At 38.5% G+C, this 26205-nt stretch overlaps 1 protein-coding gene across 4 annotated transcripts in view; it reads left to right on the top strand.

Moving 5' to 3' along the window:
• Positions 1-26205, top strand: part of col14a1a (collagen, type XIV, alpha 1a) — an 86038-nt gene that overhangs the window by 44688 nt on the left and 15145 nt on the right. For all 4 annotated transcript variants that reach the window (XM_058389528.1, XM_058389537.1, XM_058389519.1 and 1 more), the window contains 18 exons: positions 597-746; positions 4824-4940; positions 6401-6547; positions 6935-7009; positions 7857-7996; positions 8631-8754; positions 12140-12283; positions 12495-12659; positions 12814-12852; positions 13584-13722; positions 14445-14587; positions 14785-14894; positions 18997-19155; positions 19688-19765; positions 20405-20491; positions 21865-21918; positions 22575-22670; positions 24203-24256. In XM_058389528.1, coding sequence (XP_058245511.1) covers positions 597-746; positions 4824-4940; positions 6401-6547; positions 6935-7009; positions 7857-7996; positions 8631-8754; positions 12140-12283; positions 12495-12659; positions 12814-12852; positions 13584-13722; positions 14445-14587; positions 14785-14894; positions 18997-19155; positions 19688-19765; positions 20405-20491; positions 21865-21918; positions 22575-22670; positions 24203-24256 — 2021 coding nt within the window. The remainder of the gene's footprint in view (positions 1-596; positions 747-4823; positions 4941-6400; positions 6548-6934; positions 7010-7856; positions 7997-8630; positions 8755-12139; positions 12284-12494; positions 12660-12813; positions 12853-13583; positions 13723-14444; positions 14588-14784; positions 14895-18996; positions 19156-19687; positions 19766-20404; positions 20492-21864; positions 21919-22574; positions 22671-24202; positions 24257-26205) is intronic.

The following is a 26205-nucleotide window of genomic DNA, read 5'->3' on the forward strand; positions in this document are numbered from 1 at the left end:
TTTGGAGGGGAGACTCAACTTGAGCTTCTATAAACTTATGATTTATATTACGTGTCGAGTCTGTGGTGGAGAGAAGTGGCTACTCCACCTATGTTTAATAACTTCTTAAATAAGCAGAGCTGCACACACTGCAGATACATCATAAAACTGCTGCTCATTTGGTTATTGGATATCAGATATCTGGCAGCTTTGTGCATGTGTGAGTATGGGTACTGAGTAAATGGGTCAAGAGAATCTATAGATTTGTATGGATCAGCTCTTCCTTTGTTATCTACTCCTTAGTTTAGTCTGTAATCCTTCTGTGAAGTTACTGGGGTGGCTGAGCTTTGTTCTGTGTTGTTTTGCTTTTTCATTATTTGTCTTCTGCTACGCTGAACTCTGATTGTCTATTTCTTTTGTACTATTCTGTGCAATGGAGCACACTAAATCCCTGCCTGATTAACACCCTTCAGGTGAAATTAGTTTGTGTGATGGTGTTGCTAAGTAGTGAATTAATACAGAATTCATTTTTTAACATGAATTTAAATGTGCTTTGAGGTGGATGTACAGTATATATGCTGGTGTTTGTGAGTTTGTTTGTCCTGTAATGTGTCCAGTGTCGGGTCCTGCTCTGGAGACGTTCGTAGGAGAAGATGTGAACACAATGCTGATCCTCAACCTGCTGACCGGCACTGAATACAGTGTTAAGGTCATTTCTTCATACACAACAGGCTCTAGCGAACCTCTTACTGGCACAGCCCAGACACGTGAGTCACACACACACACACACCAAATAGGGATGTAACTGAACTCTAAAATATTAATCAGAGTGAACAGAAATGTGTTTGAAACAAATACAAACACAGATATCAATAGGAGAAGCCCTATTCATATTTAGAAGGCTTGCCTGAAAGCTTCAGAAGACATCTGTTTAGGAACAGAGGTGTTACATGAACTAACATGCGGTGTTGACACATTTACATAATCCTTAGTAACTGCTTGGTCAGGGTTGTGGTGGGTTAAATTACGCTTCTAGCGTGTTTTGGGAAATAGAACCAACTAATAAAACCAATTTGTTAGAAAATATTGCAGATAAGAACAGATAAGAAACATCTCTATTTAAGGTTGAATTAAAATCGAGTAATGTAGTAACTGAATTCAGAGCCAGAATTCACAGATCATAGTGACAGTGCTGAGAAAATAATAATAATAATAAAAAAAAGAAAGAAAGTAGCTGAATGAAGAAAACAGCCACTTCTTTAGGTTTAAATCTGAGTACTGATAGAGATATAGATATTTGGAATACTAAACAGATTCAGATAGTGATATTGTGTCTTCCTCTAATATATTCCCTCAGGTCAGATTTCCTAGATGACACTTGCCTTTTAGTAGTACTGATTTAGTGATATTATTGCCCAGCTTGTCTTATACAAAATCCAATTTTATTTGTTTAGCACTGATATTTGCTCACCTCTCACTTCCCATCCACCAGCCTGTCCAGGAGAGGGTGTAATCTAACACATGCTTCCTCTAGGACACTTAGATCTAGCCAACCCCATCTTTTTAAACTGTTGGTCATAGGGCACTCGGACAAAAGAGGATGGAGGATTTGCCCTCTTCTACATGCACACATGATTGGCTACAGTTACTGTGAATGACAATGGAGAGAGAATACACTATACCTCCTTCTAACAGACTATGGCCACTTTTGTTCCTCTTGGCTCTCAGGCATGGATAGATGTGGAAATGTCAGGATTTGATCTCACAATGATAAGCCAAGTTTTTAGAAATCCGGCCATAGACTTAGGTCCATAATAAGCAGGCTTGAAAAAAAAACCTCCCTGAGATGCATGTGGAACAAACCATGAGAGCAATCATAGTCAAAAGAGAACCCATCCACTACTGCAGGATTATACAGTATAATCATAACAGTGTAAGGCAAACAGTACTAAATGTGTTGATAGGATGTTCAGTATGAGCATTGAAGTCTTTTTCATTACACCAGCAGTTCTTCGGTATAAGCCTAGGAAACTAAAATTCTTCCTTTGTGGTGCTCCTCCTAACCATTATTCTATTTAAGCTAAGACCTGATATGCTGTGATAATCAATCTGTTAAGACCTCTTTCAGCAATAGAGATGGTTTCATAACAGATAGCCAAAGGAATATTAATGTTCAGATACACAGCAACTGTAATAACAGTCCTTTGCATATAAATGTGATAGCACGGGCTTTATCACAAACTAATACATTTCTCAGCTTTTCTCATCAAATAGCAAGTAGATTGGTTTTTTTTTTCCCAGGGAGGCCTGCGGGTACATAAAAGAATTCTGGTGTGCCATTGTGTCACTCTCTCAATTTACTTTACCTAGATAAGAAAGAGTAGCGATGGGATGCCAAAGTCTTGGGATGCTTTTATAGAAAGATCCTTCCTTTTTTTTGTCTGATAGCTGCCTAAAACACCCCACAAGACATATCTGCCACCCATCATATCAGATCCTTTTTAGTAACTCTCCATATGTGTCACTTTAATGAAGACAGTTTTAAAATGTTATTGTCTTATGATGACAAAATAATGCTGTCTAGCTGTTTGAAAACAGCTATTTACCTCCTGTTTGCATCATCTGAGAGAAGACTGGAAGAAACAGTAACACATGCGAAGACATTTTCAGCCTTCAGTTAGCCATGCTTTTTGAGGTTATGGATTTATCCGATATGTATTAATAGCTAAATATAAAATATGGGCATAATACTTTCTCAATAGAGTTCATATAGTTTCAGTTTGACCTTTAAATAATTAAACCCACAATACCTGATTTTTTCGATTGACTCTATATTATCATCCAAAGCCAGAAGCTCCTCTCAGCATGAACATAGCTCATTAAAATAATGTAACTTATATCAGAAAGGGAAGGGTTTTGGCATGCATTATTCAAAACCCTGAAGGCTAGTCTTCTGTATTGTGCCATATGTTTGGTGTGGAGGCTTGAAACTTTATGCTGTGTCAGAAATTTTTGGACAGCTAAACAACAAAGGCTTTGCCATTTCATATTCAGCCTCCTAAATGCACCGTTAATGAATTGAAAGATTTCTCGGTGAATATTCATGCCACCAAATGTTATTGATGCGTATTGATGTCTGTCATGATTCACGGTGCAGAAACCCGAATTCATCCGCAGGGAGCGAACATCATCGCTGAAACTGTAATCAAATATTAGAATTCACAGTCTGTTTTACGGTAAACCATGAGAGGAGTATTGTACTCAGTAATCTAGACCATGTGGCTTGTGGCTTTGGTTTGTACTAAAATTTGTTAATTCCAAAGAAAGCCCCCCTCTTTTTTTGCAGCAGTTTTCTTTGACAAAGCACATTTTGTGTGGTTTCCAAAAAAACAATATCTGGTTAGGACCAGTCATTTGGAAGCACGCCTACAGAAGCAGCATTTGAACAGCGGCATGCTGTTTGAACCTTATGTTTTCTTTTCCTTCAGCTTTGTGTGTGCTGAACACATCTACCATAACACACTCCAAAGCTTTGCAATTAAGCAAATTTTTAATGTCTAAATGTTTTTATCTACACATTTAACATTTTAATGAAATGTTTCATCACAATTCATCTAACATGGAACAGTGTCCTAGCGAGGAATTCATCAAATCGCAGCATGATCTGTACTGTCATAGTGATAAGTGCAACACTTTCGCAAATGCCTGTCATTAATAAAAACGATCGTGGCATAAGTTTTTATTTAATCATTAAAGGCACAATCCACCGCCAACCAGTCTTTCCGTTTTAATAACATTGTCATAAATGCCTTTATGACAGTTCCATTGAAAAATATGCTAGTAATGGGAAAGGGATATTTTATCTTATTCACTCTTCTTTTTCTCTTTCTAAACATCTAGTATTTGAACAGCTTCCACATTGATGTCCCCTGTGTATAGCTAGCTGAAAAAAGAAACAGGAAAAACACATGATTCTTCTTGGTTAATCCAGCTGCACTGTGTGGGTTGTGTGAAACACCAACAAATAAGCATTTGCCTTAAATTATTTACCCCCTCCTTAGCTACAGTATATTTCTGATGTGCAGCTTAAAACTTGTTGATTTTATGAAAGACGAACAAATGAGATCCTTAAGATGTATTTACATACACTATTCAAATAGATAGAGCTGATAAATAGCTCAATAGAGTGGGGTTTAAAAATCAGAGAGCACTAGTGAAAATGCCTCTATTCTCTTCCTGTTTAATTTAATTCAACAATTTTCATTTACAAATTCCTGTATATTATTAACAAAGGTTAAGTGAAAAGTGGAATCTTTGAAAGGTTTCAGAGTTTCTTAATATTAGGTTGGTCCCTGTTTTGCTTTAATAACTTGAGCTACATGGACTCTAAATGTTTGTGCAAAACTTTGAGATCATTGTAGATCAAATCCATTAGAGTGTCTTCTGAAAGCACGCTTCAACAGACGAGATTAATATGTAACCCCTGGTCAATATAACCCCTTTGTTAAATAGGGACCTACGAATAGTGCATAATCTTGAATATTAAATATTTAAGATTCTGAATATTTAATTTTTGTTTTTTTATTTATATATATTTTGTAATTGATGACTTACATTTTGGACCAATCCCAGATTTTCAGCATCAGCATGGAATTTTGGACCTCACTAGAGTTGGTGAGATAAATTCTGCATAGACATGACTACTATATGAGCTGTACAGCAGACCCATTGTCCATGGTTATTATTTAAAGATAAGGACCACAGATCTTTGATACAAATTAAATATAAGGACGAAGTCTGAAAAGTACACTTTGTGTCCTGATGATAGCTGGTGTGTGTTGCAGTGTTTCTGGGAGTCAGTGGGCTCAGTACGTACCAGGTGCGGATGAACAGCATGTGTGCACAGTGGCAGCCTGTCAGCCAGGCCTCCCTCTACAGGGTCATCATCGAGTCTCTGCTCAGTGAGTTTTACACACACACATACACACACACACACACATTTCATCAAAGGGAAGCAATGCCATTTTCAGTTCTAACCAGAGATTGGTGATTTGAAAGAATTGGATATGCTTTGACTCTTTCCACTGCGCTCCTTCTGTGTTCTTTGATGGCATACTCTGACAGGTCTTATGTTCTGATTTGAAACAGCACTGCTCTCATTTAATGCATTTTATGTTTTTCCCATCCCTGAAGCCTTAGCATTTCTGCTCCTCTGGAAAGTCTTGTAAATCCGCCATTTCATTTGACATTCAGGACTCACAGCACAGGAGATTTCAGCACAGTGGCACTTCTGAAACCAGATCCAGCTTCTAGCTGCATTGTGTGTAATGGTATTATGAATGCATTGCTAGAAATCCAGAATATTTTCAGCAATGAATCTCTTAGGAATCTCTGTTGTGCAGGTACTCTGTAGGAGTCTAATGTATAACTCATACAGTCAGATACACGCAATAAACAACCATGACTGAAGAATAGCAGTTTTCTTCATGGGGGTATACCTTGCTTGTTTTACAGCAAGCTTTAAATAATGAAACTTCACATCCCATTGTTTGAGAAGCTCAAAACACAGCTAACAAATCTGATTGAAAGCATATTTGAGCAGTCTTGTTAGCGGATTATGATTATTCTGGGTTGCATTATTATCAGTGCCATGTGGAGAAATGCAAGTGTCCTCACAGAGTGCCATAAATTTTAATGCGAGCCAGAGTCCAGAGATAGAAGCTGCAGATAAGCATCCTTTTTTGCATTCAAGATCATATTTTGGTGTATTGTTGCTGGTTTAATTAGTCAACAGCATGACAGGCAAATGAATATGTGTGCAAAGTATACTCTATGACATTGATATTAGTAAGAAAAAATGGTACAGGGAGAGAGCACAAAGAGATGGTTACACAGGAGAACAGGAAGGGAATGCAGGATTTGGGTGTTTATACTAAGAAGGGACAGAATCTTTTCTATAATTCACTTTTCCTTGACCTCACTGACCCATCTGAATATATGAACCTGGTGCATTTTTCATTTTCTCTGACTCCAGTATGGCTTTGAAAAATAATTACAGCTTCAAAGGTGATGAATAGCAGCTATTAGAGCACCTGTCTTCTATCATTCCATGTCTGACCATACACAATTTTCTCATATCCAGCTTATTCACATTGTTTCTCATTCTGTGTCAAGTGTCAAGGGCTGATAAGGAGTGACCATGTCCGCACACGACTTGTGTTGCTTTGTGGTAGTGTAAGGTTAAAACACAGGCCTGTGGAGAACTGTGTTTTATTATCTTGCTCAGGATGTGTTGCCCCGCAGAATTTAGTCACCTGCTCCAGCTAATTTGGATTTGGTTTTGTTCCAATTAGGTTATAGTTGTGTCAACACTCTTCAGGGTACGTCTTCTTCACTAAACCCATGTTGCTTTTACTTGCAGATGGTCACAGAGAGGAGCACAGCGTAAGTGGTGGTACCTACAGGCAGTGTTTCTTCAACCTGTCGCCCAACTCACAGTACAAGATCAGCGTCTACACACAGCTAGAGAACATGGAGGGCCCTGCCGTCACCATCGTGGAGACCACACGTAAATGACACACTGTCACTGAGATGACTCACTTTCAAATCGTATAACACTACCACGTAAGGGGAAGGGAAAATATAAACGTAGTGGATTTCCTCTCAGCTCTTTGGACAGCTGCGGTGTTTCAGCAATTCTCTACTTTCTCCCAACACGCATATCTGTGTGTCAGTGAGTGGCAGCAGTAACAGGTCAATGATTCAGACTGCTTCCTAGCCAACGAGGTAAACAGAGCTGCACTCTGTCTGCACACTCTGTCACTGTCTGGGAATCAGATTGAACCAGCCCAGAATAGAGCAATGTAGCCATTCTTAAGCATGAAGTCACACAGCTGGTTTTGTGTTAAGATATTGTATGATTTGTTTTGTTTTATTTTTTTTTTTTCTTTTATAGTACCAGCTCCAACTCAGCCACCGACTCCACCTCCCACCACTGCACCACTTCCCACCATCCCATCAGCTAAAGAAGGTAACAAGGGAGGGAAAAAGAGAACATAGAGGAAGGGTGGGAAAGGAGGAATTTTATGCTGTTTTCACTGACCAGCTTTGTATAATGTTGGTCTGCTTGGTCCCTATGAGCTGAGTGACCTTTCAATAATGCATGTCTGATCTGACAGCTAACCTTTTCTAGGTCTTTGAGCCACATAATTCAATTAATACGCTGAAACCATCTTATTGTACACAAGTGGCAATGACAGATATATATACAGCTTTACTCTTCACCAAAGCACTGACTGAAGATTCCTAGGGTTGAATTTCAATGAACATTTACAGTGTCAGGTCAACTGGACATAAATACACAACCTGTGAGTTAATGCTGTGCAGAGAAACTTTCTCTCTCTCTCTCTCTCTCTCTCTCTCTCTCTCTCTCTCTTTCTCAGTGTTTTAATGCTCTAAATTGGAATTTCATCAAAAGAAAAATAGCATCTCAGAAAAGCTAAACACAGCACTCTGCTAACAGGAAATTTATGTTCCCATATATCTTATGGCTAAGTGCATTCCCCAGGGTGTTCTCCATCACCCCTCTGATGCAAGGAACTATGTTTAACATTAAATGCTTTGAAGGCAGGAACACTCTTCCAATATAGACAGGAATAAGGTAGCTGGGAATTAATTAGCAGCTTAGTGTTATCTGGCCCATGGTATTAGAGTCTTTGTCAGAGACTCAAGTTGAAGAAAAATGGGCAGCCTCACAAATATGGGGATCATCTGTTGTATTGCAACATCTATAAAATAATGAGATTTCCGTTTCTGTGAAATCTCACTCACACGCCCCCCTCCAACTCCTTCACCCCCCACTTCTTTCCTTCTCTCAGTTTGTAAAGCAGCCAAAGCAGAGTTGGTGTTCTTGGTAGACGGCTCCTGGAGCATAGGAGATGACAACTTCCAGAAGATCATCCGCTTCCTATACAGCACCACTGGGGCTTTGGATATTATTGGTCCTGAAGGAACACAGGTGTGATGGGATCATTTAAACAAGCAGATCATTCCCATTAAACAACTGTAACGTCACATACACAACCAAAATCCACAACCAATAATTCAATAATGAGCTCTCACAAGCTTACAGTATTAGTACAAACATAACTTCTTGTTTGTATAAAGTGTAGTAGCTCGAGTTCACTTACCCAGCGCATCATAGGAAAGGCTATTTTTGGGCAGCGTTTAAAGACCACAATGGTGAATGTTTAGCCTGGTCAAGAGGGAAAGTATTAAGTAAAAATACCACCAGTCTAGACACACTAGGTCAGAGCCAAAAGATATCCATCAAGACTCACCGACCTCATCAGGGTACATTGCAACAAGTCATGGATGTGCTACAAGGAAAACACCACGTAAATCAAATAAAGCCAATAAAACAAAATAGAATGAAAGAAAAGATCAGAATGCTGCCAGAGCCACTCATACTCAAACACGCTAGTCAATCTTACACATAAAAACAGCAGAGCATTGTGGGAAATAGTACACTGGAGTGTTCCATTTCAAGGTCAAAAAAGATTTTTGGGTTTAACTTGGCTCAAACCAAATTCAGTGTAGCACAAATCCAAGACCACAGGCTTGATAAACGCTCCTAATTTCCTCTTTGACAGGTGGCCATCGTTCAGTTCAGTGATGATGCCAGGACTGAGTTCAAGCTCAGCTCCTACAGGGACAAGGAGTCTCTGCTGGATGCTGTGCAGCGCATCACCTATAAGGGAGGAAACACCAAAACAGGCATGTATATGTGCCAGATAGCTGGCTTTGTCCTCACAGTGATTTAAGGGGAGGAAACAGGTGCACTTGAGGAGCACAAGAATGAGCATTTGTCCACATTCAGGAATTTTGAAAGAGGAAATGGCTCTTTGAATATGATTAAGTTGGGGTTGTTTTCATAAGCACATGCAGATGAGCGTGAAAAAGTTCTAGTAGTAAAAGATCAGCACACATTTTTAAAAAAAAAAAAAATATATATATATATATATATATATATATATATATATATATATATATATATATATATATATACACACTCACCAAGGACTATATAAGGAACACTATACTAATCCAGGGTACATTTCTGCTTTTCTACCCACCATAATTGTAACCTTTCTGTCAGCCTTGGCAGAACAATCAGGCTGTTCTTCATTGATCTCTCTCATCATCAAGGCATTTCCATCTGCAGAGCTGCTGCTCAGTTGATGTTTTTTATTGCACCATTTTTAGTAAACTCTACAGAATGTTTTGCATGGAAAATCCCAAGAGATCAGCAGTTACAGAAATACTCCACCCAGCCTGTCTGGCACCAACAATCATGCCACAGTCAAAAACACTGAGATCACATTTTTTCCCTATTGTGTATGTTGATCTGGCCTGCATCTGCAAAACTTGCTGACCCATGGTCGGCTGATTGGATAAATCCATGAATGAGCATGGGTACAGGTGTTCCTAATAAAGTGCTTGAGGTGTGAGTGTAATTTTTTTTTAATCTGTTTTTTTTTTTTTTTTTTTTTTTTAAATTTATCTAAAAAATCATTAATTACACTTTGTCAAATCCAAGACTGGTGATATTTATCATGTTTTGTAATAAAATCTCACTTATACATAGAAAACTATAAGTTAATCTGATCTCGCTGAGCTACATCGGCAAAGCTTATAGTGAATAAGCCACTCACTGCTGTGTGATAGGAGGCAGTGAAATGGCAGGATGGTGAAGCTCTATCTCATTTTATGAAGCCAGATGTGATAAGTGCGGTGCATGTTGCTGCGCCGTGCTTTGCTGATCAGTGCAGCTTTTTTTTTAACAAGCTAGAAGGAATAAGAAGCAGTGGAGTGCACACAAACTGCAATCCCGATTTTACCGCTTTCCATAAGTCCTGCAGTGCTAGAAACACACCAACACACACGCTTGTACTGTAGACTCTCATCTATCATTTCTACACACGTTTCTGTTACTAGCACTTGCTTACATTGATGCACTGTCAATCGTATGACATGTCCACAAGCTTTCTGTAGCTTAATTACATATAGCTTTATTACATATAATTAATATTTCAGTTACATTGTAGTTAGAGATATATATTTCTTGAATGTTGCACTGATGAATTCATGTTTAGTGACAGGTCTTTAGTGTCTAAGATGACCTTTTAATCGTGTTGTCAAGGGCTTTACATAAGAAAATCTTTTCAACTGCTCACCCTGCATTGCACAAATACAAAAATGCATATAAACCCCTCCCCTGCAGAGAGGTGTTTTACTTAGTGAACAGGCTGACAAACTGCAGGTCATATGCTAGGAGTGCCTGCTGGGCTCTGTTGGATATATCTCAGGTTAGTTGGTGTGCAGCTGTAGAGATAAATGATTCAGTGTTAGGAGGACTATACTTTTTTCCTTTTCATTTCCTTCAGCTTAGTCAGCCTGCTCATTTACAAGGCAGTATAAGATTGATTTTGTGGGTGTGGGAGCATTAGGGGTAATCCTCAGGCTGTTTATATATTGAAATATGGAAGTAAAGGCAGACTAACCGAGAGATTGGCCTCATAAGAAGGATATTAAGGTAGAAATCCCAGTGTTTCACATAGATTAGAGTAGTTCCTCCTGATACAGAGAAACAAGTGAGAGATCAAAACAGAAAGATTAGGTTTCTTCGCGAAAAATATCTGCACACAAATGGTTCTATTTGACTTCAATAAACAAAAGCTTTAAAACATGTCCTAACAGACATCACTTACATGATTAATGACAAGATCAGCTGCTCAGACTCTCACACATGGCTCAGAGAGCTGCATTCAACTCACACAGAATCAAGGTGACAGCTCTCTTTCCTGGCATAAGCCCTTTTCTTCTGATGTTACTTTTAAAACTGATTCCAATGACTCTAAGCGCTGCAGATTGTCTCCTCCTCCAGTTATTTTTCTCGTTCTGACAGCATCTATAATAAATTAGGAGAGAGAGACAGAATCATCCTGGCATAACCACAGGGGCTCCAAAATTTTGTCCCAGTTTATCAGTGTAATGTGGCTTTTCACAGCTTAGCAACCATGAGAAAGGGTTTGCTAATACCTCCTGGTTCAGCCTAACTTTAGAAGGTATTGAAGGAATTGAGGCAGAATGGCAGAGAATAGTGTCATTTCCTGTCGCTATGCTCTGTTTTTGATAATAGGGAACCTGCTGAGCAAGAGAGACAGTGCATAACACTGCTTGGATCTGTTATTAGTAATGACTGGCTTTCAATCACTTTAAAATAGCAGTTCATTTTTGTCAGAGTTCAATTCTTTGCTCTGAAATGGTAATCATCAATGAAATTGCTGTTGAAAACACATTGAAATGCCTGGCTAATGACAGCCAGTTTATATTTAACAAGCACGCTGTGTCACAATTCAGCCATGCTAACTAGTATAAGCATGAAAGCAGGAAAGACTTTGAGCAAATATAAAGTTTCCAACTACCCCAGATATAGTCGACTAGCACAGATATTCTTGGGGAAGTTTGCTACATTGCTAGCATTGCACTAGAGCGAATGTAGCTAAAATATAAAGGGAGCTTACAAGCACTGTAGGACCTGGAATGACTTTCTTTTTCAGAATTTAGTTTGCTGTCACTCAGTGCAAGCTTCCATCTTAGCAAATGTGCCAACAAAGTGTGAAAGAATTCCTATTATTATTATCATTACTATAATGAATTTTTGATGCTCTGAGCAAAGTCTACTGTATATATAAAAAGTGAAAGTAAATGAGTGAGATTTCAGACAGAGTATTAGTCAAGAATAGTTGAAGTTGAAGTTTGCACAGTGTTCGCACATATTAATATGTAGCAGGCCATAATTGTGGCACTGTAACTCTAAAACTATTATAAGGTCATTTGTAAAGGTATTATTAAGTGTTTCTGGAGAGACCATGGTTTAGGTTTGGGGGCTTTTTATCCCATTCCCTTTAAAATATTTGGCTTCTCTTTCTGGAGCTAGGTGCATGACAATTTGACACATCGCTCCCCTTCGGCAGTCACACATAAAGCTGATGTAACTCTAGCCTAAGTATAGTCTGTCACTTTGCAGCCAGAGCTGTTGTAAATTGTGCTTCCTGGCTTAAGGCCCTTATACCTGTGATTTGTGATGTGTGGTCAGGTCGAGCCATTAAACACGTGAAGGAGAGCATCTTTACAGAAGAGGCTGGTGTGAGGAGGGGAATTCCCAAAGTCCTGGTTGTGCTCACAGATGGCCGCTCACAGGACGACGTTAACAAGATCTCCAAAGACCTGCAAACAGAAGGTTAGAGACGCTACAGTGCATGCGTTCATCATTAACACAGTGCTCTGATATTTTCTCATTTTTTCTGGTTAACATTTTACTGTTGCGTTTTGCTATGAAACCAATAAAGACCAGGAGTTATTATGAACTAAAATTGCCTCAGAAAGTTGAGGAAATGTATGTATCAGTGTGTACAGTCCATCATGCTGAGTCTATATGTGGTTTTCTTTAGGTTACATCATCTTTGCCATTGGCTTTGCTGACGCGGATTACGGGGAGCTGGTGAACATTGCAAGCAAGCCTAGCGAGAAACATGTCTTCTTTGTTGACGATCTGGATGCAGTCAATAAAATCGAGGAGCAGCTCATAACGTTTGTTTGTGAGGCAGCAACAGCAAGTAAGCCTTGTTGAAGAGGAATACTTAGTTCAGCTGATTTAAATGATCATTCTCTTCAGTATTTGTAGTAAAACTGAAGCTGACAATCTTTAAAACTATGCTAATATTAGCAAAAGTAAATTGTAAATCATTCATCAAATCTTTTTGTCTCTAGCTTGTCCGTCTTTGCTGATGAGTGGGAATACCTTGGCCGGTGAGTGACTGAATTTTTTGTGTAATTATTCCATGACTTATTTAAATCAGTTACTCAGTATTCAATATATAGTACAGAGGTTCCAGTCACAACTGAGAATGCTGGTTATATGGTTCCAAAAAAAGAGTATAATTCCTTAATCTCTAAGTATGTTTCCTTTTGCAGTCAGGAAGATTTCTTTTGCTCTCTAGCCAAAACACACATGCTAACAGACTAATCAGAATTACTTCTCCTTTCATCTGGGATTTCTGAAACATACTGCCAAGAAGTCTTCAGTCAATCAGTTTTTTTTACCAGCTTTGTTAACTCAGATTCCATTTATGATAACATAACCGCTTATGAAGTCTTTTGACAGATTGAATTGTTTGGAATTAATTCTAAATCTTTGAACACATTATACTAAATAAATGCAAAGTGCACAGGCTAAACATGCCGTTTGTAAGAGAACAAAAACAATCCACCCTAGAGATGAAGGTGGATTCATTTGTTGCGCTCTCAACCTTTGGCAGTAAAATAACAGTCATTGTCTAGCACAGTGTGCGCTGAGCCTTGAAAGATATGAAGACAAACTTATGCTCTGTACTTTATATATTGTATTATCCTCCATGAAATAAGATTAAATCTAAATAAAAAAAAAAGCAAGTTAAATACAGTCCTCCCCGCTACATTTATTTTCCTTCTTATATTTGAGTTGAGGTTGAGTTCAGCAGCATTGCTCTGATGGGCTGCAGGTTTCCGTATGATGGAGATGTTTGGGCTGGTGGAGAAGGACTACAGTAATGTGCAGGGTGTTTCTATGGAGCCTGGAACTTTCAACAGCTTCCCCTGCTACAGGCTGCATAAGGATGCTCTCATCTCACAGCCAACCAAGTATGTACAAGAATTAAGTGAAGTGAAACTTTTAAATTTAGTCCCCAGGAAGTTGATTGTTGCCTTTGAACACTGCCTGTTTAAGCAGAGTACAAATATGAGGTTGCACAATGACTGGATACTGTCATGATTGGTATAAAAACTTAAAAATTGGATTTAACCTGATGGGAAAGATACAGTTTTTGGTCATCTTTTCCTTCCTCATTGAAATCAGTAGTGTAACAGGTTAGCATCCACAGTGGCTGAGCTAATGTCTCCATGTTATGGCCTGAGAACAACCAAATGAGCCTTAAAATAAAATCATTGGCTGCTGAGAGCTCAGGGCATCAGTGATGAGTTTGGTCCTGAGAGCTCAAACAGAGATATATATTTTTTTTGCATGCCTAGTGATAACAGTTAGATTAAGTTATGCTTTCCTGAGCTCAGAAGAAGTACTTTTATTATAGTGGAAAGCTTCAGTGCCTTTGAACAGTCGAGTGTATTTTTCTCTGATGTTCTGATGCTTGCTTACCACAGAGCCACATCATAAGCATCATTCACAGCAATCACAGTTAGGCCACTCTGTGATTAGAAGTTCATTTAATGAGTGTTTTGTAGGAGATTACAGCTGTTACAGTTACAGGGCCAGTGAAAAATAGAGGTTATGTTTCAACAGAAAGTGCCCACTGTAGTCAGTGTTTAGATAAAATGCTGTTTAATTGACATCTGTGTATTGGCGGTAGATATCTGCACCCTGAGGGACTCCCTTCTGACTACACCGTGTCAGTGCTGTTCCGCATCCTGCCTGAAACTCCTCAGGAGGCCTTTGCGTTGTGGGAAATTCTCAATAAAGCCAATGAACCCCTGGTGGGTCTCATCCTGGACAGTGAGTACTCTATTTGACTGCCTGCTGTTTGTGTATCGGTCACTAAAAAGCTTCCTTATGTACAACACCAACAGCTCTTTCAAACAGGCAAAAGCCTGTTGTGGCGGTGCAATAATATTCTCACTCAACAGAGAAACAATATAGCAATTGTATCATATGAAACTGATTTTCACTTTTGAATGCCTTTTTGTTTTCAGATGGTGGGAAAACATTGACATTCTTTAACTATGACTACAAGGGTGATTTCCAGACAGTGACCTTTGAAGGACCTGACATCAGAAAAATCTTTTATGGTAGTTTTCACAAGGTCAGTATCCTTTATAATGTTCTATATTGGCTACAGCTTTGACAGGAAATTGCCACAACATTTCACTGTTTATCACTGTTGAGATTTTCATCATGACGGCAGGAGTTCTGTGATATTTGAAGCGAGCATGAAGCCATTATTGGTTGCAGTGGAACTTGGCATTCTGCTTTTCTAATGAGTTGTCCTGTTCACTTCTGTCAGCCCCTCTAATGGTAAATATCATACTTGGCCTGAGTACTCAAATCCGTAGCCAGGATCAGTTCAGGGGTAGAGACTCAATATCACAGGTTTGTATTACAGGACTAAGCAAGCGATTTCATATTGGTCACTACTGGTGTCTGTGTAATTGTTTGAAAAAAATGGGAGGTAATGTGAGAAAAGCTCCAGAGTCCTGGTTTGATCCTGAGTTTGAGTTTCTGTTTTTCGGGAACTTTCTTCCAGTCTCCACATGCGTATGAATGAGTGTGTAAATGTGTGTCTACCTGTTGGCCTGTGATACACATCAGATTGTGTACTGAAAGTGAGTAACTGCTAAGATTTTCATCACTTTTGCTTGATTATTACTATAGTCAGACATACCAAATGGCATCAGGTCTGGAAAAAACTCACTGAAGAACAACCCATCACTGTCACCTGTTCTGTATATCTATTTGGAGAGATTAGATCATGTTTCCTGTGGCTCAGTGTGTAACCTTACCTGTTTGTAATTCTGTCTATCTCCCGAGTGTATTCAGTTTCAGGCCTGGATGACAGCATCACCTGAACTCACAGTGTAGTGATCTGTGGATTTGTTTATCACTTAAGTCAAGCTATGCTTTTTCTGTGCCTCAAATGACAGATGCTTATTAGTAATATTACAGGTTACTGCGACAAATTACCCCATGTGTCATTTGTTATTTAGATAGTTCACTATCTATAGATTGTGTTATGCTTTTATAATCTCGTTAGTACTAGGCTTAGATACCGATTGATCCCCTAGTGTGGTGTACTGTATTCAGTAAAGCGCAGGTCTTCATGTGGCTTCTTTTTTCAAAAGTGTGTATAAAAATGTTAATGTGAAACACACTCCAGTCAGTGCAGCACAGCAGCTTTAAATTTGTCTGACAACAGCTTAAACTGATTTCTGCAAAGTAAAATTGTTGTTCTTACACAGCACTTGTTTTGTGCAATAATGCTTAGTAATATTTTTCGTGTCTTGGATTGTTTTGACAGCTTTTAAACAAATCTGAGACTTGGAAGAGACCCTGATCCTGTGAGCAGAGGTCACAATTGCAGAGGCTTTGCTGCTTCTGATTGAAGGTTTTGGTGTGTGTAGTTTGGCTGGGCTGAATGGCTGCTGAGTTGGAGTTTGTTGTTTCTCACTCCACACATTCTACTCTCACACATTTGGTTTCCACACGGGAAAACAAGTGCTGACACAAGCTTTTGGAACATTTCTTTTCCTATAATCGTTGAACATAAAACACATTCAGTTCATTGTGTTATGAATCTTAATTTTAGTTTCAATTGTTTTTATTCATCTGGGAAATCATCTGGTATTAGTAACCTTTTCTGGAGGCAGGTGTAAAATGTGTTGTTTTGTTAATAATAGTAGAGTATTGATGGCTTTTCTGAGACGCTAGCACTCTGAAGTACTCGCTACATCGCCATCTCCGAATTACTCTCAGGAATCCGTCTCTGCGGGAGCACCTCGAAAGGGACGAGAACACAAACAAACAAATGAAGCACTGCATCGTTATGAGGCAGAGGCTGGGATTTGAGCACAAGCAGGCGCATTAAGGATAAAGCGAGGGGTGTGAAATAGACCAATGCATCACACTGGCAACAGAATTATCTGAGGATTGATCAGAGGAGACATGAAAGCCACAGGGGCTTGAGCTGAAAAAGGAGCTACTCTGACTTCTCACCCTTCTCAGCTCCTGCATTAAAATCACATGTTTCACACTCACACACAATGCCCAGGTGAGACATGTAGTGTGCTGCGAATTATTCCTAGCATCCTCTGCTCACAGAACTGAGCTTGTATCTGACTGGCCTTTGGTGTAAATTTTCACCAAGAAATAGCAGTTCTTGGTCTTTCCTTTGTCAACGTTTTTTTTTTCTGTCTCACAAGAAATGTTTGAATTTTTTCTCACGCACCGTATCACGCTATTATTCACAGTAATTGACGTGACTGTGTGACAGCACAATAATGAGCTGAATATGAGCCTGCATTCACCCACCTTTCTTCACAGCAGTCTGACAACTATATCTTTTCTCTCTTTACCCCATCTTACTCCCTCTCTCTCTCTCTCTCTCTCTCTCTCTTTTGCTGCCTCCCTTGCACGCACTCTGCCACATGAACATCCATGCACTTATCTAACAAATTGGAGAAAATTGGAGAAACTTGCGACTTAGACAGAGAATCCATTAGTATTTAACATGCTCTGTCTTAATGACCTCATGCATGTTCATTTTCTTAGAATACAGTTATAATAGCAGACTGGAGAAGGTAATGGAGAAAGTAATGGTCAAGGTTTAACTGATTCAGCTCTGTATTATAGCAGTTTTCTATAGACTGACAACTAGTGCTGGGTGGTTTGACCAAAAATCTGAATCTTTTTTAAGGATTCTGGCAGTTTCATGATTTATTACATTTTTTTTTTTTCCTGGCTCTGCCTTTATATGTATCAGAATGTATGAAACAGTTGCAGAATTTAAACAATTTATAATGTGCAAACTGCAGCATAAAAGCAAAACTCTAAAAGAAATAGAAATGGGAAAAATAGACCGTCAAGAAAGAAGGGTTCTGAGCCATGATTAAAACATTGGACTCAAGGTATGTCCTACCAGGGTAAAATTGATTTCTCTATGTCCTTGCATAGGGGAATTGTTATTGCATTCATAATGGCGTTCTACCGCTTGCTTTTCCCGTCATATACACTGCCTCATGCTATTGCTTCTTCAATTGAAGTCTGACACTTCAGGCTTTACGGTATCACCAACGCTACTCTTGTACGTTACGCACTTTTGTACGTCGCCCTGGCTAAGAGCGTCTGCCAAATGCCAGAAATGTAAATCCAAATGCTACTGGTTGATGGTCTTGAATCTGAATGTAATAGCATACATTCCTGATATTTCAGCAAGTGTTGAATTGAATACGTTGCTAGTGTTACCACCACCTGCAGCAACAATAGTGTGACAAACTTTGCAATATATGATCTGTTGATTGACGTTTTTAAAGCCAAAAAACTTCCAAACAGCAGACACAGCTCCTTTTTTGGCACAAGTTCTGCAGCTTCGTTCTCTCTTGCTTTACCATCCGTCTCTCTTTTATGATTTTTAATCCATTCACTGAAGCTCGCAGTTCTGACATCCCAGCATGCCGTTTGGAGGCATTTTGTTAATTGCAATTATTAAGCTAATAATAATAATAACGTTACAAATTGTTTATGATACATACATTGTTGTGTGCTGGATTATTTGTCCTTTGTAGAATAAGTTCTGTATTATTAATAGTACTAAAAGTTCTCTAAACATTAGTCAGAAGTGTATGCACTTAACAGGGATCTCTTCTCAATGTACAACATACAAATATCAGAATGGGGAAACATGAGCGCACACTGACTTTGACTGTGCCATGGTTGCTGGTGCCAGACAGGCTGTTTTGAGTATTTCAGAAATCTTCTGAGATTTTCAGACACAGTCTCAAGAGTTTCTCAGAAGTCTTTGCGAAAAAGAAAGAAAAAAAAACATCAAGAGAGTAGTAGTTCTGCAGGTGGAAAAGTGCTGCTAAGGAGAGTGGTCAAAGGAGAATGGCTAGACTGGTTTAAGCTGACAAGAAGGTTATAGTGAGTCTAATAACTACTCGTTATAACTTGGGTGCACAGATAAGCAGCTCTGAATACACAACTCCAATCCTCATCGTGTGTCTCTAATTCATAGCTCAATAACTAAATACATTTAACTGAGGAATTCAGGACAGCAGTATACAAAATTGCGTTTTGCATAAATATTTGACACCACAATAACTTGCCAATGGTAATGTAAAAAAAAACATGTGAGTATTCTCTAAATGACAGTGTGTTGCATGCAAAATGACATTCCTTCCTCTGTAACACAGCTTCATGTGGCAATCAGCAAGACCTCTGCAAAGGTAGTGATTGACTGTAAGATAGTCGGTGAGAAGCCCATCAACGCTGCTGGAAACATCACCACAGATGGAATGGAGGTTCTGGGACGAATGGTGCGCTCGCGTGACAGGAGGGATAACTCAGCATCGGTAAGACATGGCTGTTTGAGGATTGCACATGGGCCGGTTATTATGAGGTGCAGCCTCAATCTACAATCTACATTGAGATAGATAGTCTTTATTTTTTGAAGGAATGGGAGAGGGTTCTAAGGAAATTCAAATTTTCATAAGAGGAGATGTTAGATATGGTAATTTAAAGGTTGAAGTATGAGTTAATAATACAAGTGGAAAATGTTATAGGTTGCATTTTTCCATAACAGTGTGTGTATGCGTGTGTATGTGGAGATTTAGGTATAATTTATGTTTTCCATAAAGGGAGGTTGGGGTTGATGACAATAATTTTTGCTGTAATTATCTATGCCAAAAAATTCTCTATAAATGACTCATCTGATAAAAGTGCACATGCACTCCAGGTAGTAACAGAAACGTTGATTGTCATGACCTTTATTTTGTGAATGAATGTAACATTGTGGTGGCTTTAGCATATACTCGTGGTTAGTTTTACAGAAAAAAGTATTTGTTTTGATTTATGTGTATAATATTTGTCTTTGTATGTCCACAGTTTCAGCTTCAGATGTTTGATATTGTCTGCAGTACATCATGGGCCAGCCGAGATAAATGCTGTGAGCTCCCAGGCTTGGTAAGAATTGAATTGCTCTGTCCTTCTGCTATAGTAAAGTACTCAGTCAGAGCGCCCACCCATCCACCTAACAAGAAAATGCTGTTCCTTCTATCCTTTTTACGACAGCTTGAAACCCAACCAATCCAGCAGTCAAGTTAGCAACATAAACAATCTCTAAGCCGTTTAATTGGCAGTAGTTAAATGATTATTTACAGTCTGGTTTACTGGAAAGCCTTTGAGACTGAGAACACATGGACTAGGTCATCCACAAAGGTTCTTATTATATCTAGACTCAAATCGATCTTTGTTGACAGATTCAAATGTTTTGGAAACTGGCACCTTTTTAGATATGGTCAGTCTCCCATTCTGAACTGTGTTCATGTTAGTACAGTCCACGTTGTTTTACAGAAGGCTTCACAGGTAATTCAGTTGTTGTTGGCTTTTAACAGACAAATAGACTTGGTTGGCTACTGATCGATAGATAGAAAGAACTTTATCCCTGTACTGCTTGTCTTTTGATTGTGCTCTCCTAAATTAATGACTTGGGGAATTGCATGCATACTGGTGATTGACTTTTAACAAATAAAGATATATGGGAAGCTTAAAGAAGAGAGAAGAAAGTTGTTTTGAGAGGTTTTTCCTGTGCTTTTTTTGTAGAGAGTAGAGCGAGATTGCCCTGCTCTGCCTCATGCATGCACCTGCTCTCAGGACAGTAAAGGACCACCAGGACCCTCCGGACCTCCAGTAAGATATTTTGTTCTATGTTTGCTTATGAGACATCAGATATCACATACAGTTACATTCCCAGTACTCTTTTCAAAGTTATGAAGTACTAGAAATAAATAAGGGAAGTTGGGAAACAGATATAGAGTGGGCTGCAGGGAAAAAAAAAAAAAAAGTCATTAGGTAAAGAAGAGTAAATGAGATTTGGGTAACAAGCAATAGAGTGTCTGATTGCTTAATTCAGCCTACTGAACAGGTAGAGCTCGTATGGCAGGATAAACAAATGAGCTTATTTGGAACGCTGTGGTCTGTACACATGCCTTTGGAAAGCCATGAAAAGGCCATGTTGTGTAAGCATCCATCGTGTTAAGAAAGTCATTAGGTGGAGATCAATTTATCAACTCAGATTAGTTTGCTTCTGTCCTGTTCATACTTATAGATCAGATCTAGGCAGCAAGAGTACGTGTGCTCTTTACATTTTAGAGGCTTCCTTAATATAAAAATCTTAATATGCCACCCTGATATTAAGATGCAGGCATACAAACATGTCTTGAAGACATTTTTCTCAGTGGAGACATGCAGTCTTTCCTGTAGGCTTCCACAGCAGGGAAAACTAGGGCCACTAGCAAAGGAATGAAATTCATACTAGCATTTGATTTGTAGCCTTGAGCCATAGACATGCAGTAGTGCTATGGGGCCATGATTAAAGTAAACATTGGAAGAGGAAGAAAACGGGGTGAAATTACTGGCAACGGCCTACAGCGGCGAGGGCATGAACTTGTAAGTAGTGTAATCTATAGCCAGGGTGCTGAACAGGATGGGAGTTGACCCTTTGATGGCTGGGTGAGTTTACACTGCACCAGGCACAGTTGCTGCTTTTACAACTTCACATTCAAGCAAAACCACAGTGCAGTTCTAACTTGTCAGGTAGAAATCTGCTCATGGATTAAAACAGTACAGCTATCTTACCTTTTTGATAATATTGCTAGAAACAATACAACTGCTATGGAAATGTAGATAACTATAACGGAACTTTGTCAAAAATTAGTGCAAATACTATAATGCACAAAATAAAATGTACATACTCGTATAAGGTCTCCATATATATATTCGTTTATAAATGTTTGAGTCAAAAGACAATATTTCATTGGTTATTAAAATCTAATGTGTAATAGCATCAGTACCCCAATACTGACAGCCCATTTTGAACCATTGTAAACACACACATATTTATGGCATAATACTTTAAACTAAGTATCCAGAGATCGTTAATGATATCTGTAATACGGGAACAACAATAATCCAGCTTTTGAGAAAACATTTGTAGAATTTACTGTGTTATGGGAGGCATTTATTTATAATTGTATGTGTGTGTGTGTGTTTGTATCTTACAGGGTGGTCCTGGTATAAGAGGCTCAAGAGGTGACCGAGGGGAACCAGGCTCAGTGGTACAATACACAATTTTAGTCAAACAGCCTTTTATAATATGCAGTATGAGCTTGCCCCTAAACTACTTTAGTATCCAAAAAAATAAGATTGATCAACATCTTGGAATTTCTGAACTCGTACATGAAAGCACCTGTCACTGTAGCTTTTGGAGGACTTGTGTGTTTTTACATATCGGGTAAATTGGGGTTTGACTGAGGTCTCAGTTTGGATCCCTGGATTATTAGTTGAATTCTTGTTTAAGGAGTTCCAGACTCCTGCTGCAGCTCTTCTTTCCAGTCTTCTTCACACTCAGTCATGCAGAAGGTCCTCTGGGCCAGATCAAGTTGGCCTTGTGCAGATGTGTAATGAAATTTCTCTTGTATGGATAATGTATAAAGCAATTTCCAAAAACAGGATAAAGTCAGTCGTAAGAGTGTAATTATCTGAGCAGTATGTCACAGGGTAAACTGTGTTCAGCTTCTCTGTATCTCATGAATATTGTATTCGATGATGAAGACAGTGAGATTAGGAAGGTTTCATCAGGCAGGTTGATGCAGTGCTGACCAGAAACATTGATTACATTTATTCAATACTGGCAGAAAATCTTTGTTTTCCAAATTAGATTACATTAAAGAAATCGTTAAAGCAGAACCTTTCTCTGTCCTAATTATTAAAGGGACCTCAAGGGCCACCCGGGGAAATTGGACCTCCAGGACCTCAGGGGCCTTCTGGACCACAGGGGCCAAGTGGACTCTCTATCCAAGGACCACCAGTAAGTATTTTACTGCTATCTATCTATCTATCTATCTATCTATCTATCTATCTATCTATCTATCTATCTATCTATCTATCTATCTATCTATCTATCTATCTATCTATCTATCTATCTATCTATCTATCTATCTATCTACTTGGTTTTGGTTTGCTTTGGTGGGAGACACTGAAGAAATTGCCCAAAACATTTTTGCACAGGATATAACAGGATATTTACCAGCATCTCTATTCGGACTAGATATAAAATATCCACCTAGGGTTCTTTTTTAAAGGTCCCTTTAGATGGTATATATATATGATAAAAGAGTGTGTAATGTTTCCAATTACCAAAATGTGCTGAAAAGATTTCTGACATGATGGATTTGGGTAGAACTAAAATCACAGAATTTAAGTAATACTTGCCTCACCAAACCTTCCCATAAATGACCCTTTAAATGAATTCATGAAACTTATGGCATAATTTGCTATTAATATTAAATAAATGTATATAGTGATAACTGAATGCACAAGAATTTTCGAATAGGCATTTAGTATCTCAAATGGTGCATACAGATTGGCCATACAGTCCACTGCCTACAGAAAGATGACAAATGAAAGCATAAACCGGTGTCTCTGTTATATATTTTGCTGCCATGGTCCTCATGTTTTCTTAAAGAGAAGGATCACTGCAATTCTGATCACTGATGAGAATGGTCTCGTCCAGTATTGACAATGCTCCATTCATTGAATGATTTGTTAACTATGAAAATAATGTAAATTATATGTTATGGCCTTTGCAGCCACCAGATCTCAGCCTAACTGCCCAACATGTTAGACAGTGCTCTCCACCACCATCATTAAAACATCAACCGAGAGGATATATTTTGGAAGAATGTTGTTCGGAGACATTCAGAATGTATGCCAAGATGTTTTGAAGCTGTTCTCGTTGCTTAACAGCTTATTAAGATGCTTAATGTGCTTTTTTCATCCTTTGATTTGTTCCATGCCTGTAGGTTCTACAATGCAATTATGCCATACCCTGTATTGTGAACATAACGGAAGCCATTTGGGAATTAGCTTAACTGAATAATTTCTGCATGAAAATGAATAGATGTTGGGAGATTTTAATGTAAAATGTATCAGAGATAAGAAAACATTGCTGTGGATATACTGTGTAAATAAAAGTGAACTATAAACAAAAAAAGTTACAAATACAATTATGATATTGCCTCAGTGTAATTTTATTTACGTAGGGAAATAACACAATTTTCACCGTGCGTGGGTTATGCGATTTTTAACACTGAGCTGATGTTTGCTCAGTCTGTGGCAGTATAAAATTATAATCTAATTATTATTTGAATGCATTTGAATACTAAATCCTTTAGCTCATTTGATGCATTTTTATTAGAATCCCCAGTGTATGCATTATTGTTATGAGCGAACTCTTTCACAACAGTATATAATGTCTCTTTATTGATTCCTTCTTTAGGATATGTGCTCTGGAAACTGCACAAAGGATGTTTCCTTATTCCTTTATGTCTCTTATTTCAGGGACCTGCAGGAGAAAAAGGAGAAAAGGGTGACTCAGGTCTGCCAGGTCCTCAGGTAAGAGCAAAAGCAGCCACAGATTGTCTGTCTAATGAGCATGCACAATGACAGGCAGTCTTACTGCTAGTGCTCCGTCTCCCATTAGCCAGGCGTCTCCCTCCTCACAGATAGAGCCGCATTAGGGAGCAAATTAGAGATATTGTGTATGTGTGTCTGTGCTTTGAGGTATGCTGATAAGTTAGGCTCACTTATTCATAGTGTGCACATACACACAAACACAAACACACACCCTCCCCCTCAGTAACAGAAATCCTAATGGAATCACTCACATGAGAAAATCATTACCTGCTAGTGCTGTTATTAATTACTGAAGCTTCCTGCTGCCTGCTGGGATTCATACTCAGACAGCACATCAGAGAGGCTGATAAGAGGTGCTGAGCAGGTTGAAAGGAAATACTCCGCTGTGAAATATTCACCTGTGCTCTTTAGCCTTCTGGCTGGTAAGGCTGCTGATGAGTGTCGAGATAACTGTTGTGTAGTGATATTTAGTTTTTGATGAATGGTCCAGCACACGTGCTGCAATTCTGTTTGTCCCCCGATGGAATTATTAGGATCACTATAATTTATCAAAGTTATATAGTGCATCATCTTTTCTGGTGTCAGGATATAGTTTTTCATGTGCTTTCCAGTTTGCAGCACAATAGTCTTAGCTGTGTGAGATTCTTCTGTATCCATGATTAAAGATCAAGCTTTTTTTCTTATTATTATTTTGAGAATCACACCCTAATGGCTTCAGAGCATTGCAGTGGCGGTTTCATTTTTTAAAAAATAGCAGTTTCATGGTAATCCAATGACAACTGCTACAAAATCTCCAGGGGCTCTCCACAGAGGGAAGAAAGCATTACTGCTCTTTGACCAGCTGCCAATACACACACAGCTTGCTTGGCTGTGAAAAATATCTCCAGCTTCGGCTTGTGGTCTTTATTTGGGTCTCAGTTCTTAAAGACACTCATTGGCATTAAAAAAATAAATAATCCTTTTCTTTAAGTATATTGACTCTGTGTGTAAGGCATGTTGGCAGAGAGTTTGATACTGAAGTTTAATCGGGACATTAAATCTGTAGGAAATCCTGTAGAAGTGAGACCTCTCGTTGATGGACAGGAAGAATGTAGCCTGTCAGATTCTGAACACTGCATGCAGAACTCTTTTGAATTATATTCATAGGATGTTAGGGAAGTTCTTGAGCCTGTGGAGCTTTTTTTCCCCATATATACTTTTCTGTCAGTCCCAATGAAAGTGTTAGGCTCTCACGCTAGACGAGGCATGGAGAAAGTACTGAGAAATTATGTTTAAGTGAAAGTATAGATAATGTGTCAATTTTTTTTTTTCAAACTCAAATAAAAGTGGAAGATATGTCATCAAAAGGTAATATGAAATGGAGTCAAATATTAAACTAGAAAATGGAAATGTCATAAAAACATTTTTTTTTTACTTTATTAACTATACTCTTGGGTATAATAGTTTTAGAGTCATTCAATCATTTAATCTCTGTAAATGTTGCTTGGCATGAATATCTCCTCTCTCTCTCTATACACATTGCTTATTTATATATTATTACTGATTTATCTGTGGTTTTATTACAGTCAATTATGGGGCATATCATAATCCATATATATATATATATATATATATATATATATATATATATATATATATATATATATATATAAAAGAACCTTTTTTTCCACCCATTTTTTAAAAATAATTTCTTTCATTGTTTCTTAGGCGTTCAGTCTGTTTTTGTCTCACAGGCAGTAATAGAAGCAAGCTGACAGGGCATCTCAAGAGCAACGCACCACAATTCCTCATCTTGGAACGAATCAGACTATGCAGATTGCATGTGTGACATCTTCACTTTTATTATTAGGCTTTCAGCTTGGAAAATGAGTGCATATATCATTTAAGCAGTGAAGCAAGCCAGATGAGAGATGCTGAGGATGAAGACA

The sequence above is a fragment of the Hemibagrus wyckioides genome, linkage group LG01, assembly GCF_019097595.1.
Source record: "Hemibagrus wyckioides isolate EC202008001 linkage group LG01, SWU_Hwy_1.0, whole genome shotgun sequence".
Taxonomy (NCBI): Eukaryota; Metazoa; Chordata; class Actinopteri; order Siluriformes; family Bagridae; genus Hemibagrus; species Hemibagrus wyckioides.